The following is an 18,682-nucleotide window of genomic DNA, read 5'->3' on the forward strand; positions in this document are numbered from 1 at the left end:
AGAGTAGCAGAGACCTAAAGACAGAGGTCTGTACTTGGGATCTGGTCCTGCATGTGACTGCAAAACTTGTTGGGCCTCTCTGGATGTCATTTTCTTAAGACCTACCCCATCCACCTTACAGAATGTTCTAAAAACCAAAATGGAATACATACGTAAAAGGATTCTGTAAACAAAACACATCATTGATATCTATTTATTCATCTAACAAGTATTTGCTAAACATCTATAATATTCTAGACTCTGGGCAAGGTCCTTGCTCTCATGGTTGTGTTCTCTAGTAGGTGGGAGATAGACAACCAACACAAACAAATGAGTGAATAAGAATTTCTAAGAGTGATAAATGCTCTAAAGAAAATAAAACAGGTGATGTAAAAAGAGTGACTAGGAGAAAGGGAACCACTTTCAATGGAATAGTCATAGAAAGCCTAGCCAAAGTTCTATCACTGAGACCTCAAAGACTTCTTCAGCGAAATAAAGAGCTGGGGACATAAGAAATAAGACAAGCTTAGCATGTATGAAGCACTGAACAAATGAGGTATGTCTGGAACACAGTAGGTAAGGAAAAGTATTAAGAGATAAGGAGGGAAAAGTGAACACGGGCCAAATCCAGTATGGTCTTGGACCATTAAAAGGATATGATAATTACCATAAAGCTCTTTTTTTTACCAACATGGCCCAATAAATGGAGCCATTCATACAAATATCTCAAGTACACATTATCAAAAGTAGGATGCTTCCAACTTTCTAACTTAGCAATGACATCACTAAAAAACAAGTGGAAGGATCTATACAATGGCCCTAACATGAAATTTGTAAGAACTATATCTAAACAAAGACATCATTTATTATGTTTGGTTAACACAAATAGTCAAAAAAAAAAAACAAAAACAAAAACAAAAACCTCTACAGTAAATAGAACTGACAGAATTATAGAATTTGAGTTAAAAAAAATTTTGAAGTTTTAACAGAGAAAATATCAGTTCCTTCAGCAAACATTTATCAAGCACCTACTATGTGCCAGGCATTTTCTAAGCACAAAACATACAGCAAAATAAATCAATGAAAATTTAAGCAATAAGTAAGCAAAGATTTAACTGTAGAAGTATCATAATACCAGAACTGAATTTGAACTTCTGCCTCAGCATTTTCTGAAACAGGAGTTGTAGGGTTAGTCAGTGTACCTGTCAGAAATCAAACTTACCAAAGAATTCTTAATCACTTCACTTCTATAAAATTCTGGAAAAGAAGAAAAAAAACAATAAGTGATATGAAAGAAAATAAGCTCATTAACTCTTAATCCTGCAAATTTTTAACATTTGTTCCAGTAAAACATTTATAATATTTTCAAGGGATCTAATTTCCCTATATTTTCTACAAAAATTATTTTTCTGCAAAAAAATAAATAAACATAAATTAAAAGATTTTAAAGGAAAAAACATTAATAAAGAAAAATCAAAGCTTGTTAAGATTTAATTTAGTAAATTTTACCCCAGATACAAATTTGAGCCCTTAGAAGTTTAGACTTTCTTCTCTCCTACCTTATGGCCACTCTGCAAAAACTGATTCCATCTGCTCTGTTTTTCTCAAACATCTCTAATATGATCATCCATCATAGTACTGTGGAACGGACAATGATCTAGCAACCAGGTAACCTAAGTTCTACTTCTACCTGTCATTAACATTCTGTCTCTTTAATCTCCTTGGGCCCATTTCTCATTAGACAACTTAGAGAATTAGACTAATAAGCGAAGGTCCTCTTGCAAGCTTTGAAATTTCATGATTCTACAAACCTTCATGCATATTGTACATGTTAACAAAACCTGAAGGCACAATCAAGAGAGAAATGTCTCAGATATTCACACAAACATCGCCTCTTCTGACCCTGCTGAAGTCACCATTGTGATGCTCTGTTTCTCAAGAGCTTACAAGGACCCTGGTATCCTTGTGTTGCTACAAGAGAAATTTCCCAGGTGTGATGCACATACCACTGGTACTTGAGATGATTTTAGGTGATACACGGACACACTTACTTTTTTCTTACGTATTTGAATTTATGTTTCATATATTCATCAACCCCCAATTGTAAGCTCTGAAAGGACAGGAGCAATTGTTTTGTACAACTGCTGTCTCCTCAGCACGTAAAACCATTCCTGGCACAGAGCAGACACTCAATAAATATTTCGTAATTAAATGAACAATTTTACTTAGACATAAGTTTAAAAATAAGGAACTTAAACATATAAAGTATGCAACATTATAGATGAAACTCAAATATAGTGAAACATGTCAAAGAAGTCCATGACTGAAGCTTAGGACTAGTCAGGCAATAAATGAATAGCAGGCCTATGCACACATAAAACTCCAATGGGCAAGCTCTGGGTAAAGCGCTTCTTGATATACTATTTATATTACTGTAGGTTTGTCTTTCTTAAAAAAAATTAAAAAGATAAGGATGATCATTTTATTCCGTGGAGAGATAGTCACAATGTATTAAGTAGGGGAAAAAGTTCCAAAATAAAATTTACAACAGGATCCAAATTTTTATAATTATGTTAATAATGTTTATCTTAGGTGATAGAATTAGGCTGCTAACTTTTTCTACTTGGCAGTTTCTATTTTTCTATTTTGAACAATTATTTAAAATAAGAAAAGGAATAATTCTGGGATGCCTGGCTGCTCAGTCAGTCAAGCGTCTGACTTTGGCTCAGGTCATGATCTCGCGGTTCATGAGTTCAAGCCCCATGTCGGGCTCTATGCTGACAGCTCAGAGCCTGAAACTTCAGATTCTGTGTTTCCCTCTCTCTCTGTCCCTCCCCTGCTCTCTCTATCTCTCTCTCAAAAATAAATGAACATTTAAAGAAAAAAAAAGAAAAGGGGTAATTCTAATTGTTTTTAAAAGGACTCCTCTGCTGGTGAACATTCAGGTTACTGGTAATTTTTTGATATTTCAAGTAAGTTATAAATAAACAATCATTTAGAGATATATATTCTAGACCCTTGAATCTATAAGATAAACATTTAGAGGTAAAATGCAAGATTAAAGGAAAAATAGTTTGTGTTTAATAGATATTACCATGTTGTTCTCTAAAAGTACTGTACCAATTTACAATCTTACTTGTGAAAATCCCAACATTAGACAACCCTAAGTATCATTCTTTTCATTTTTCCCATATGATTAATCAATTACTCCAACCATAAATTAACTATAAAAGTTTATGTGTGTAGGTGTGTGTGTGGGTGTGGGTGTATTCTACTTTATGTCTAGCATGTTTATTTTTAGGGGGAAAAACTAAAAGGGCTTTAAAAATGTTTTTTTATTACAAAGTACTTTCATGTTATACTTAATTTATTTTTGTATTGTTTGAATTTATTGCAAGCATGTACTACTTTAAAATCAATGGGAAAAAAAGATATTCCTCTTTTCTTTGGAGAGAATTCCTCAATTTAATCTGCAAAGTGTCTAAATTAAACAGTTCCCAAAATATATATCTTTAGCTCTAAGAGGAGTATCACTATTTCTTCCAAAACTTTGCTGACGAAATATATGTACAAAAGAAACTAAACAATAGGCTTTCTCCATTAGACCTTCAAAACAGGCTTGCTAATTTAAATGGAGAGAGGTCAACAAAAAAGCCACATACAAAATCATGGAGTACAGGGCAATGTCTAACATGGGCCTACACTGTTCACCATTCTGTTACACCTAAAATAGTTTCAATAAAATTAGCAGCATGATGCAAAACAAAATAGTGAATGGAGGAGAATTCAGAGCCAAAACATAGTTCCAATCCCCAATCTACCTATCAGCTTTATCCTGGACAACTCAATTAACCTTTTGGGCCACATGGTTCCTTCACCTTTCAAAGGACAATGACACATGGAAGATAACAAGATTACTGTGAGGCTCAAATGAAATAGCGAATCAAAAACACTTTATAAACTATAATTTTTATTAACACAGTTCTATTAATTTTTATTAATTCAAGCAAAACTATTCGACAAGTAAATTTTCAAGTCATCCAAGACCTATTTCTACATGAAAGGGACGATTAGATACAAATGCTTCTCTATCCATGCTAAGTAAGACCTAAAAAAACAAAAACAAAAACAAAAACAAAGCAATTAGAGAATGTAGAGCATGGTTTCAATGGCATGTTTTGGCTGTTATGCAGCATTCCATTCATTCAACAAATGCTTTTTTTAGTACCTCAACCTCACTCATAAAGGAGGAATACAAACTTAAAGGTTACTATAAAATTATTTTTCACCTATCAGATCGGCAGAAATTCAAAAGTTTGATTGCACAGTCTATTGGTGAGCCTGTAAGGGAAAAGCCACTCATACATACCAAGTGGGAATGTAAACAAAGACAGTTTTGCAATATCTACCAAAACTATAAGTACGCATTCTTTGTACTTCCACTTCTTGGAAATTTACCCCATAGCTAAACTAGCACTCATACAAAATAACGTACTTATGAAGTTAGTCAAAGCAGTACTGTGCATATGACAAGAACCACCTAAATGCCCACCAACAGAGGCCAGTTAAATAAATTCTGGTACATCTATTCAATGCAAAAATATTCAGAAAAAAAAAATTACGGAAGCTCTCTGTGAACCAATATGGAAAAACGTCTAAGGCATTTTAGGTGAAAAATGGAAAGCACAGAAATATATGTAGTTTTGTACTATTTTTAGTTGTATTTGCATAAAGAATCTCAGAAAAGAGAAACAAGAAATGTAGAATAGTAGTTTTTAGGCTGGGGTAAAAAACTAGGGAATGGGACAGGGGAAAGAAAGAGTTTAAGCCTTTATATATATTTTGAACCATGACTGCATTAGCTATTCAAACAATTAAATGAAAAAAATATACGAGGGTTTACTATGTGCCAAGCATTGTTCCAAGTGCAGTGAACAAAACCAACCTAAAATCTTCTGGATTATATAGAGTTAATCTTCTGATGTATTCAAAATAGCTGGCTGGCATTCCAGGAGAGGACAGGCACTCAACATTTTGTGGGTGAAAAAAGAACTATGTCTAAAGAACAAAATTGATTTTATAAAAATTCCAAGTTTAAGAGGGAATCACAATTAGAACCTAGCTCTTCATCCATTAACACAAGGCTTTGTTCTTTGGGGATGTGACGATTTGAACTACCTAAAAAGTAGGCAATCTCCCAAGAGCACTAAAAGATGTCAAAAGTCAAAAAATCTCACACATAACTTCTTAGGATCTGCTGTGAATTCAGCCAACATAAAAGAATAACTTAGAAATCAGTATTTCAAATATTCTCCCCCGTAAAAAAAAAAAAAACCTTTCTTTTAAAACTAAGAAATGATGCCACTAAACAGGTGGTACGAGTGGTTTTGTGAGAAGAACCAAATGGCCCTCTATCGTGGCATCCTACACCGAGGGCCACATAATGATCAGGAAATGAATATCTGGGCTTCTCATCAGAGGTCCAATAAGGTAAGGTGGATTAACTAGGCTTCCTAAGGAAAGAGCTTCCCAGTTCCTCCTATGGTAGTTAAAAGTTATAAAGTCCGACTTGTGTGCCCAAAAGAGGACCATAGATAGACTTCATTCAACCATGACATTTTGGAGTAGGCATTAACTCTCAGAATTATCAGTTCACTTATTTTAGGGATAAATTAAGCAAAGCTCACAAGAGGAACTAAATGTCCTAGCTAAGGGACTTGCCAATTAGTGACAGACTCCACCACTAACAGAGACTTCCCTGTGGTCTATACCAGCTATTCCCTAACTATGAGAATGAGCATTTCATTGAGGGAACTTTTAACTTCTAAACTCAAGGTGTAATCTGAGCTAGAAGGAAAAAAAAAAGTCATTTTGTTTCCATGGCATCTCTTACACAACTTTTTTGCAAGATGGTCATCAACCAGACCCATGACTACTCTCTTCTTAGAAACTACTACAATTGTTAAAAAAAAAAAAAGGGGGGGGGGTGCCTGGGTGGCTCAGTCGGTTAAGCATCTAACTTCGGCTCAGGTCATGATCTCGCAGTTTGTGGGTTCGAGCCCCGCATCGGGCTCTGTGCTGACAGCTCAGAGCCTGGAGCCTGCTTCGGATTCTGTGTCTCTCCATCTCTCGGCCCCTCCCCTGCTCATGCTCTGTGTCTCTCTGTCTCTCAATAATAAATAAACGTTTAAAAAAAAAAAAAAAGAAACTACTACAATTGTTAACATTACAAATCACCAAATACCTAAAATGTGCTAAGTACTATGTGAATTACTATTATCAAAGAGAACACTGGACCAAGAACATATAAATTTTATGAAGATAATCAAGGACTAATTATATAGAAACATTATCAAAAATTTTAAACGCTCTGGCATTGTCATATATTGCTAATGATAAAACCAGTTTGTGAGCAGGAGACCAAATGTATTAAGGTCTGAAAAAATGCTTACACCCCTAGGACAAATAATAACCAAACTGTTCCCTTTACCTTCTGGACACATAGGAAGACAACATATCCCAGTCCTTTCTTCATCTAAAAAGGACTACACTACTGATTTATGGCCAATGGAATGTGATGGAATTTATGGGGGCCATTTCTGTTATAAAAATCTCCCTCAAATGATCCTCCTCTCTTGCCATGCCCCAAGTCATGTATTGATGATAGCAGCATTCCAAAATAGAAGAAGCCTGGATACCCGAGTCACCACTTAGAGGACAACTGCCAATATCCTGCCTGATAAAGAACACCTGCATTGGACTTAGTGTAAGAAATGTATTATGTTATGCCACTGAGATTTGTGGTATTTGTTATAGTAGCTAGCATTAATCATTCAGATTAATATAACTGTTTTTTAGAAATGCAATATTTACAATGAAAAGTAAGAATGAAATAAAATTATATGACAATGGCAGAATTTAGAGTCTTTTTTCTCACCCTTAAAAATTGTTTTAATGCTATTTACATTGTGGTGGTTTACATTACACAATGCTATTTTCTCACCCTTAAAAATTATTTTAACGCTATTTGCGTTGTGCTACCCTATGTAATTCCTGACTGAATCTCCTAATGAGCATATACTGGTACTGAAATTTAAAAAAAAAAAACAAAAAAAGGTGTTAAATGACTACTGTTTTAATAATGGTTTTTAAAAGTAATTAAAACCAAAAAGATAAGACATTGTTTGAGTTTTTCATCTTTCTTTGCCAGAGGACAAAATTCAAATAAGCCTTTAGTACCTCTAATTAAAATAACGCCACTTTTTGTTAATATAAATAGACCTTCAATCACATCTTACCAAGTGTTATCACCTTATCTCAGTTGTTCCTCACAAATATCTGTCTTGCCAATTTCATAAGGCATCATCTCCACTTTACAAATGGGAAAAGTGCGGTTCAAAAAGACATGATCTTTGTCCAATGTCACACAGCTAGTAAATGGCTGAGCTAGACCTACTATGCATGTATTTGCAATCCTAATCCAATATTCCTGTCATACACCATGCTTGTTCTCTTCTACCATCCAACATAGGTCAATGGATTATATCCAAGTACCTTTCATCCAATATGTATTCAAAAGGTGCTTGTGATTTTGAATCAAATATTTGGTCTACTCTCAGAATTGTCACTTATGGAGCAGTCCACAGTACAATAGGAATGAATTCAAGGAAATGAATTCAAGGAAACCATGGCATTCTTCTAAAAATGACGCCATATATACACAAGGAATTACCGATATGAGAAGACATAAACTGGTCCTAATTTTACCATAATATTTCAACAATTATATTTTAAAGAAAACAAAATTAGTACTGTATGCTGGACTCATATAGTATATTTTAATGATATCAACTAGAATAAAAACATTAATAGCAAACATGCATAAATAAATGATAAATTTATCAATTTAAGAACTATCCAAAAGCCCTGTTTCTTTTATATATGATATACGTAACTACTGCTCATTAAATATTTTCAGACAGTATGACAATTTTGCTTCCCAATAAGCAATAATAGCAAAGCGAGGGCACTGTTACTCACTTGTATTACAAAAGAATAAAAATGAGATGTAACAATCTGTAGGCAAGTCCACAGATTCTCTTACCTTTGTATATCTTTTCGGTATTACACAAGTGAAGTGTGAAGTAGGTGTCAAGGAGCTGATGGCCATTTCTATTAACAATATTCCGGGCAGCAATGTTCCGAAGGTGTCTAAGACGCCGCTAAAAATTAACAACAAAAAAGAGGGACATGTTCAGCTTTTTCCTCATAAAACTTTCTGAAAGTTACAATCCAAAAATGAAATACAGTTAAGCTATCCCATTTATTTGTTAACCCAGCAACCTTAACCCAGTCTCTTATTTATGATTTAGTATCCACTCTGTCAAATAGGAATTATACCTGCCCCATCTCCTTTATGGGGTTGTTGTGAGCATGAAATGACAACAGATATAAAATATTTTCAAAAAGCATAAATGTTATATAAGTGCTATTTACCTGTAAAGAGCATTAGTATTTCCTGGAACATAAACCAAGTAGTAATTTGTTTTCTTCCCTTCAGAAGGATACCGGAGACATGCAAGTCCGTCTCATACCAACAGACAAGCAGTTTTTACATACATATACCCCAGCTGCTTGTTCAGTCTAGATGCCAGATCATCTGTACGACCAGGAAAAGATGCTTAGCCAAAACACAACTCACTGGTCACTCCAGCCAGCCAATAACCCAACTGTTGTGAGCTGAAATTAAATCCTCACCTGACCAACAGCCACCCAATCTCTTTCCTGATCAGGCCTCCTTCCCAACAACTTCTCCAACTAAGATGCACAAATCATTTGGAGCCCCAAGTGTTGAAAAGGCAAATGCTCCATAAGCAACGGTAGAAATCAACAAAACTGGAAGTTAACAGACAGCCAAGTAATAGCATACCAAAAAGAGAAGATGTTGGCAATGCTCAAGTCTGTGCCCATCAGATTCATTCCCAAAGGCTAGTTCCCTCTGTCAGATAATTATTTTCAGACTTAAAAACAGAAATCAAGTGCTCAGTTTTGTTTTTTAACTTTTTTTTTAACATTTATTTATTATTGAGACACAGAGAGACACAGAGCATGAGCAAAGGAGGGGCAGAGAAAAGGGGAGACAGAATCTGAAGCAGGCACCAGGCTCTGAGCTGTCAGCAGAGAGCCCGATGCGGGGCTCGAACTCACAAACCGTGAGATCATGACCTGAGCTGTCAGACACTTAACGACTGAGCTACCCAGGCGCCCCAAGTGCTCAGTTTTAAAAAATGCTTACAGCTCTCCCTTCAGGCTGAAAGACAGCCCAATCTACTAAGGTAAGACCATCTTCAATTACATGTGCAGCCAGCCAGAAAAGTGCAGTTCTTTCTTTCCATGCACATACCAACCTAATCTTTTCTCCCAATTTAGCGATTAAGATTCTTTAATAGGGAAGGTTATTGTCTAATAAATTGGTTTAATCCTCTAAGTATGAAAAGCCCCAAATATATTTATGAAAAGTTCCTAGGGCTTACTCTAAAAGACTCATTTTTCTACAATCTGCTAATGGTTTCCATTTCATACCCTGGATTACAGCAACTATCTCCTCCTATATATTTTTTATTAGCCCTCTCACTCAAGATTTTAAATTAACAGGAACCACTAATTACCTATATACAATAACCACATCTATTTTGCTGTAAGACTGCGATCTTGATCTTCTGTTCGAAGACCTGAAAATATTACCCAAAGTCTCTAGAATGAAGTACAAACTTTCCATATTGCTTTCAAAGCCCTATACAATCTGACCTCTCCACATCCTATCCTTATTTTAGACGAGATCTTCCACATAGCCAACCCCTCAGTCACACATGAATGCTTAAGATCCCATGAAAAAGATAATGCACATTCCTAGCTCCAGGCTTTTGTTAATTCTAGCCCCGTCGATCTAAAATCCGTTTTCTTAAAGGAGATCCCATTTCTACTTCAAAGTTTAGGAGAAAAGATTCCTCCTTCCTGAGTCTCTAACTGAAATTAGTTGCTCCTTTATTTGAATAAATAAGAACTTTGCTTCTTCTCTCCTAGAGCACTTATACCATTCAATCTAGTCTTAAAAGTCATTGGTTAGTTATCATCCCTATTAATCTAGGAGGAAAAGACTTGATGACAGAGACAATTACCATCACTACACTATCAGCACTTATTAAATGCTTACCATGTGCCATGCACTGTGCTAAACACTTCATACATATGATCTTATTTAACCCTCATAACAACCCCATGAGGTTAGGTTTTACTCATTCTTGTGATTCATCTCTTTATCCCAACATTCCTACAAAACCAAATATAAAACAGTAAATAATAAATGAGCAGGATATCTCAAAAGAAGGGAGGAAAGAAGGCAGAGGAAAGCAAAGGGGTTATACCTATATACATAGGTATATACCATACACTATCTCCTATATGTGTGTGTGTGTGTATATATATATATATACATATATATATATACATACATACATGTGTGTGTATATATATATACACACACACATACATGTATATATATATATACACACACACACACACACACATATATGTGTGTGTGTATGTATTTATAATTATAACTGATACAACTTGGTCTTTACACTCCCCTATTGCTATAGGGGACAGAGCAAGCAATGATCTATCCTTCAACTCAAGAGAATAATTTTATGACAAAATAATAATAACGGAACAGACTGCTTTACAAAGCAATGTGCAAGGCTTGGACAGAGACTCAATCTACAGTGGATACATAGATATTGGTGAAGAGATCTTTCCACTATCTAGGAAGTTGGCAAAACCAGCTTCAAGACACCTTCTGACTCCAAGCTCTAGATTCTAAAATCAGTAATGGAGTCTACAAACATTCACCCAAGGTATCAGTATTAATTGTTTCCAAGCTTCCCTCCACTCACACAGATAAAACAGAACTGACTACATCGCAGCATTTTATAAGATTTACAACAACAACAACAAAAACTCTTCCACAAATTAACCAACTATAAAGCACTGACTTTGGGTTGTACAACTTTTTACCTTTTCCTTTATTTTATTTATTTCAAAAGCAGTAGGTAAGTAGTCTTATTACACCGTGATTAAACTACAAGATGCTCCCAGCAGCTAGAACAAAGGAAATTAACCATTTATGAGTAAATTATTGATGTCATCTTGGTGAAAAGGCAGTAAATGTACACATGAACCCTCTTATGCCCTTTGTCTTGGCTTCCTCTTTAATGACATTCATTCCAATTTTATCATAAAGCTGCTTATTATTCCCCTAATGTTAACATTAGGGGAAACTGAATGAAGGCAATTCTCTGTATTATTTTTGCAACTTTTCTATAAATTTAAAATTAGTCCAAAATAAAGTGGTTTTTTTTTTTTTTTTTAAGCTATTGCCTTTTTCAGAGTTAGGAGGTGGGTAAGTAGGACAAAAAGACCACCAGCAAGACAACATTCACAAGCACTATGTAAGTGGAGCTCTTCTGCATTCCCACCATTCACCTCCTCCCTTTAGTCCCCACCCCCCTTCTGTCTTCCTCTCCTCCCCCTAAGACTTCATGCAATTTAAATGAAACACTGGAAGGTTAAGCCAGAAACTCATAAAAATGATTACCTATGGGGGTGAGAGCAAGCTGAAGGGAATACAGATAAAAGCAAGACTTCCCTGATACTTATTTACATACTTTTGACTTCTGTACCATATAAGTGTCTTACATACTCAAGAAATAAATAAGAAAAAGTTTAAACTCAACTAAACTTAGTCCAAAGTGTAACAGCAATACCAAAAATTACCACCAGTTTTAGGATATATCATCTACCTTCACCCAAACTATTACCCTATGATCCAATATTGTATTAAAGTATTGAAAAAATCAGAGTGACTTAAAGGATCCTTTCTTGCCTTCAGTTCCCCCATAAAAGCTATACTTGCAAAACGTAGAAATAGGGTTAGTTCCAGATATTTGTCTATCTTCCCAACAATAATATAAATTCTAAGAGGAAAAGACTATTTTAGTTATAGTTGTATCTCCAGCATCTAGATGACTACCTAGCAAATAGCAGGCACACAGTGTTTTTTGATTGAATTCATAATTCTCCAGTGAATTAACCCAGTGAAGAATGTCTTGGTATGGCACAAGCCTTGCAATAGTCCTCAGTGGCCTAGAAACCTAAGATCCTGACACCCACCCACCAGACAGTGAGGAAATACAGAACTAAGAACTGAAAGTGGGGTAAAGCCTTAGCAGTGATTCTACTACAGCAAATCCTCAAGACTCACCTACATTCAATTGCTCTAGACTTTACAGCCTAGTGGTAGTTCATGGCCTGGTGGCACCAATAAGCATAAATACACTCCTTTTGAGCTTGGCTAAATAGAATTAAACATCAGACTTTCTCTTCAAATGGCCCACCTAAAGACAGTTAAAAATCAAATCCGTCTTATGATCTAAATTATCTCAAGCATCTCAGGAAAATATAAATATTCTGAGTAATTAAAATTTACCCAGACTTTTGAATTATTCTTTATGGTAACATCCTATGCAGTTTTCTTTATCAGCAATCTCCTTAAACTTTGTCAAATGTTCTATGCCTTCATGGTTATAAAACACTTTGCGTATCATTCTTCAGCAGTAGGTTGGCAACAAAGTTGTGCTCTAAAAACATCCACTTCTAAAACTAAAGCTGAACAGATTTTAATCTTTAAACTGGAAGTAACATGGCTTAAAATCTTTGAAACTCAATCTATAAAACATCCTGTATAGACATTGAAAACATTCACTAACATATAAATTAAAATCTATTCAGCTTTGATTTCGAGGATTGATAGATATAACTGGAGCACAACTCTACTATCTGAGATGCTGGTGGTGAGGAAAAGACCAGTATTGCCCCAAATCCCTTAACATTTTTTTTTTAATTTTTTTTTCAATGTTTTTTTATTTATTTTTGGGACAGAGAGAGACAGAGCATGAACGGGGGGAGGGGCAGAGAGAGAGGGAGACACAGAATCGGAAACAGGCTCCAGGCTCCGAGCCATCAGCCCAGAGCCTGACGCGGGGCTCGAACTCACGGACCGCGAGATCGTGACCTGGCTGAAGTCGGACGCTTAACCGACTGCGCCACCCAGGCGCCCCCCCTTAACATTTTAACAAATCTTTCAGATATAAATTCCTAAGTGGCATGTATTGTAGATTTGAAATGTTTGCTTTATAGTTAAAAAAAAAAAAAAATAAGAATTACTCATTAGTCATGACTGTAACTGGTGCCTCTAAAGAACCTATAATGGTTGTTTCTCTTGTTAATACTACTAACGCTGTTAGAAAACTGCTTCAAAACCTAACAGTAGTCTAAAGAAAAGGGGTTTTTTTTGTATTTTTTGCTTGTTTTGTCATGCTCATCACCTATTTGATTAAAACAAGGCCAAATAAAAGTGCAGATTTTCCTTTACAGAACCACTCTCTATCAATCTATATCCTTCCTGTAGAATTAACTCTCTTCCAACTTCAAGGATATTCACACGATGACTCAGATCATGCCAATCAGGACATTTCATCCCCCTGACCATAACATATGACTCAGTTAGGACCACTGAAAGACTCAGAAATTATATTAAATTTTTGAGAGGTTTTTTGTTTGTTTTTGTTTTTCCCCTCACTGGCCCTGAATCTGGAAGAATATAGGGTTAGAGATGCTGGCAGCTGTCTTTCCATCACAGTGAAACTGAAGAATGAAACCAACAAGGAAGAGAGCAAAATAAGACACGTGCGATTCAGGTCCTGCCGACAATTGAAGTCTCTGGATCAAACCATACCTAAAATGAGAACTACAATGACAACCACGAGCCGAGACCCTATAAAATGGTCAAAGATTACAACTAGGGGGATTTATACTGTGATTTTTTTTATTTAGAATTTACCCCATAGCAAGTTAATAGATAAAGAGTAACATTCTAATTTAGTGGCAAGTTACAAAGAAATGTCTCATTTTGTTAACCATCCCCATGTTTTAGAAAATAATCATCGCTGGCAGGTCAATCCATTTTTGTTGATACAATTTTGAACCTCAACATGGGCAACAGCACAGCTTTAAAAACAGTCAAATCACACCCCAGAACGAAGAGAAATCCAAAGCAATTTTCAGTAGTAAAATAGGTCACTGGGGTGCTACATTCCTCCCAAGTTTCGCCATTCCTTGCAGGCATCTAAAATGTTCTGACTTCTGAGGTATAATAATGACCAAAGAGAACTAATGTGTCTTTGATCTTGTTCCTCATCACTGCCGTAGAGTGACTCAGGGAGGCTGATGGCCAACAGGAGGAGGACATGGCTCCCATTCACCCTTCCTTCCCTGTCTGTAACCCTTGCTTCAAAAACAAAAGTACTATGGTTCTTAAATATAGCCACCCCACGCGTCCCGACCATCACCAAACTAAATAACCATCCCATACACACCTTTTATGACTTCTAAAGAGATATCTTCAAAACAAATTTTGAGTCTAATTTGCTTAATCTACAAGAGCTTTTATAAAGCAATAATATAATCAATAATCTATAGCCCAATAGAAAAGGGGGCCAAGGATATAAAAAGGCAGACCACAGAAAAAGACATGGAAATGGTCAATAAACATATGAAGAGATGTGTAATCACACTCATAATTAAGATATGCACAACAATCACTCCACCTTATGGCAGACTAGTTTCCAAACAGTTTCCAAACAATGGTTGCACCAATACATCACATTCCGCATGCTCTGTTACAATGTGATATTGCCACCCCTCCATTAAAAAATGGGACCTATGTTCCCTCCCCCTTCCACGTGGGAAGGCCTGCGACTATGGTAGAAATTAGACTGCATGACTTCTGAGGCCAAATCATAAAATTATCTAGTTCTCTTAGAATCCTCTTTCTTAGAACCCAGTCACCCGAATGCAAGGACAGCAAGCAGCTATGTGAAAAGGACTTCATAGTTCTTCTCCACAGCCTTGAGTGAGATCCCAGCTATAGCCAGACTTGTAAGTGACCATGTCAGCCCCCAGCCTTTGAGCCACCAGAAATGACATCAGGTAGAGTCAAGCTGTTCCCACCATGACCAAACCAAACTGCTGAATTACAAGCAAAATAAATGATGATGTTGCTTTATGCCACTAAATTTTTCTTCTTACCTAGCAATAGAAAATGAAGAGATCTATCTGATTAAATAACCTATTTAGTCTTTGTCACAGTTGATAAAAGTAAGGAAAATTATGCTAGAGGAAATATAAACTGGTTCAACTTAGAGGGAGGGCAATTTAGCCATAATTACTAAATTTTAAACTGTATATAATATTTGACTAAGCAATTCCACAAGTCAAAAAATGCATGCAAATATGCTTATTCTGATATTGGCTCTAAAAGCAAAAATTTAATAATCACTCTTAAATTGTGGTACATTCATACAATGGAAAACTATGTATCCATTTTTTAAGAAGTGCTAATATGGAACACAAAAGAACATGAAATTTTAAATGCTTGCATGAAGAAATATTACTATATACCCTGAATGATACAGATCAAGGGGTGCCAACTTATTCTATAAAGAGACAGAGAAAAAATTATTTTAACTTTTTCATGGCATATCGATTCTCTTCATGTTCTTGTTTGTTTGTTTACAATCTCTTAACCATGGTAACCTCTCTTAGTCTCCTCAGTTACAAAAGCCAGTGACTACTGGCCAGTTTGCTAACCTCTCTTGTTGATAATCACAGATATTATGAGATAATATTTTTAAGGAGCATTTGGTTTAGAAATGTAGTCAAACTTGTTCTGGACAGCTGCCCCCTTTCCTATCCTCAATTCATTTCTTTTGTCAGGTCAGGCATTTGTTCTTGGCCTAGGAAGAGGCTAAATGCCATGGAGGAATAAGGCCCAGGTTGTTTCCAGTAAACTCAGGTTACCACTATTTTGGTGCACTTTTTTGAGGGACAACAAAAGCAAACCTGGGAGAAGATTAGTTTTCCACATTCCCACAGAAGGTAAAAATGTTGAATTACTGAATTCAGAACTTAAGCTTGATAAATTAGATCAGTCTTTTTAAAAAATACAAAAGCTCCTTCTATATTATAGCACTCTCAGTCACCTATTCTTTCTAATCTTTTGATCCCACCTGAAAGACTCCCTGTGAAAAGTTTTGAAAGAACCCAAAAATGCTTTATTTAAAACTAGTGCTTGGTGCTACTGCCTACAAGCAAGTAGCACCAACAGCCAATGTTACAGATTTGAACAAACAACCCACCAATTCTAATCTCTCATATAATACATTATAGCTCCTATCCCTCAGAGCTCTCTCTGACGCACATCACACAACCTTGGAATTAAAGCCTTTATTCTGACTCCACTCTGCTCTCACTCAGTTCTAGAATGTAATTCAGTCATTTGGTAAGCACTACTAAATTATAATACAGGCTTCTTCACAGGAAAAGACAAAATATATCTCTGAACTTTCTACATTTCTTATACATTTTGGCTCTGGGTGTTTAATCTCCACCCGATCCATCCCCAATCTCGGTGGAAGGTCTAAACTTGCCCGTTTTCCTCCATGTTTCCCTCTGGGAAACAAGCCTTTGTAGTGACAGGTCTAGCACTGTTCTCTGCACGTCTCTCTCATCCTTCCTCTCTTGTTCCCTTCTTTCTTCTATTTTATCTTGCTGGTATTTCCCTCCCAGACCATGCCAAGAAATGTGGGGAGACAAACATGGCATTCCCTAATTTCAGAGTATGTAAACCCACTAAAGAACTGGAGTTTGTGCACACAAAAAACCCAATCCGAGGTAAAACTATCCAGCAGTACACTGTCAATGAGCATGTATTACAGAACTGTTATTCTAGACATGTAAGACCAAAGAAGAAAGACACAGAATTACCTAGAAGATAAAAACTGGAAGACAGAATACAGCTGTCAGTGGTCCAAGTGTTAAAATAATAGCGTGCCCATAATTTGCTTCAATATAATTGGGGTGAGAGAGAGACTAGGTAGGCATATAATAAAACAAGATCTGCCTGGACGTGACAGTTCTTGAAGTTAGGTAATGGGTACCTGGGAGTTCATCACTCACCCCCTCATACATATACGCATTTCAATATACAGTGATATATACAACACACATTTCACTATATGTATTTCAATATTCACTGAAATTTCTAAAATAAAAAAGGTTTAAAGTAATACTGATAGGAATAGAAAGAAAGGATAAGAGCACATAGGAACCTAAAGCAAAAATGGGCTTAACAGGGAGACTAATTAGACAATGGATATGGTTGAGGATGAAGACAAGACTGACAAAGGAAATAAGGGAGTCAAAAGGCCCTTAGGGAAATATGGCGGTGCCTGGGTGAGCTCGGTCTCTTGAGTGTCCAAGTTTGGCTCAGGTCATGATCTCATGTTTCATGAGTTCAAGCCCCATGTCGGGCTCTCTGCTGTCAGCACAGAGCCTGCTTCAGGTCCTCTGTGCCCCTCTCTCTGCCCTTCCTCCACTCACATGCGCGCGCTCTCTCTCTCTCTCTCTCTCTCTCTCAAAAATAAACAAACATTTAAAAAAATCAGTAAATTTTACTACATAAAATGTTTTTAAATTATGCATGGCAGGGGAGGTTGGGTGGCTCAGTCGGTTAAGCATCCGACTTCGGCTCAGGTCATGATCTCACAGTTCATGGGTTCGAGTGGGCTCTGTGCTGACAGCTCAGAGCCTGAAGCCTGCTTTGGATTCTGTGTCTCCCTCTCTCTCTGCCCCTCCCCTGCTCGTGCTCTGTCTCTGTCTCTCAAAAATAAATAAACATAAAAAATTTTTTTAATTATGCATGGCAAAACTATCATATGTAAAGTCAAAGGAAAAAACAACCTAACCAAAAATTTTTAATTCACATAACAAGCCAATTTCACTAAAACATAAAGAGTTCCTAAAAACCAATAAGAAAAAAAATCCAAAAACCCAACAGAAAAAAAATTGCAAAAAATATTAACAGATAATTCACAGAAAAGGACAAACAGCACTTAAACATTTCTGAAAAGATTCTCAACCTCACTTGTAAGAGAAATGCAACTTAAAACTACACTAAAATTGGCACAGACCAGAAATTCTGATAACCTATTCAGGGGCAAAGCAGTAGCAAAACAAGCACTTGGTTGAAAAGAGTAAAACAGGCAAAAACCTCTAAAGATGGCAATCTGGCAGTATCTACAAAATTACAAATGCACATATTCTCTGATCCAGCAACTCTACTTCTTCACTTGTGAAAAAATGTATACTTAAGAGATATCCATTATAATGTATGTAATACACTATTGTTTGTTACTAGCAAAAAACTGGAAATACGTTAAATGTCCATCAATAGGGAACCAGCTAAATTATGATATATCCTCTAGTGGAATACTAAGTGGCCAGAAAAAATAAATTATGTGGCAGCTCTTTGAGCACTGATATGGAACAATCTATAAGACATACTATTAATTAAAAAAAAAAAACCCACAAAAGTTTATACAGTGTGTTTAACATGTTATCGTCTGTGTTTCATAGGGAAAAAATATATAATTACGTAAATACTGGAGGTACACACAATATAATTGATAACACTGTTTGCCCCAGGGAAGGGAAAATGGGTATTTGGGGCACGGAGTGATACGGAAAC

The 18,682-nt window shown here is 36.0% G+C and overlaps 1 protein-coding gene across 1 annotated transcript in view; it reads right to left on the reverse strand.

The window, feature by feature from the left end:
• The window catches only part of UVRAG (UV radiation resistance associated), a 293,487-nt gene that overhangs the window by 254,095 nt on the left and 20,710 nt on the right, over positions 1 to 18,682 (reverse strand). Inside the window, exons 2-3 of the mRNA XM_030333127.1 lie at positions 8,084 to 8,201; positions 1,202 to 1,236 (exon numbers count right to left, since the gene is read on the reverse strand). Coding sequence (XP_030188987.1) covers positions 1,202 to 1,236; positions 8,084 to 8,201 — 153 coding nt within the window. The remainder of the gene's footprint in view (positions 1 to 1,201; positions 1,237 to 8,083; positions 8,202 to 18,682) is intronic.

This window comes from Lynx canadensis, chromosome D1 (genome assembly GCF_007474595.2).
Source record: "Lynx canadensis isolate LIC74 chromosome D1, mLynCan4.pri.v2, whole genome shotgun sequence".
NCBI classification, from domain to species: domain Eukaryota; kingdom Metazoa; phylum Chordata; class Mammalia; order Carnivora; family Felidae; genus Lynx; species Lynx canadensis.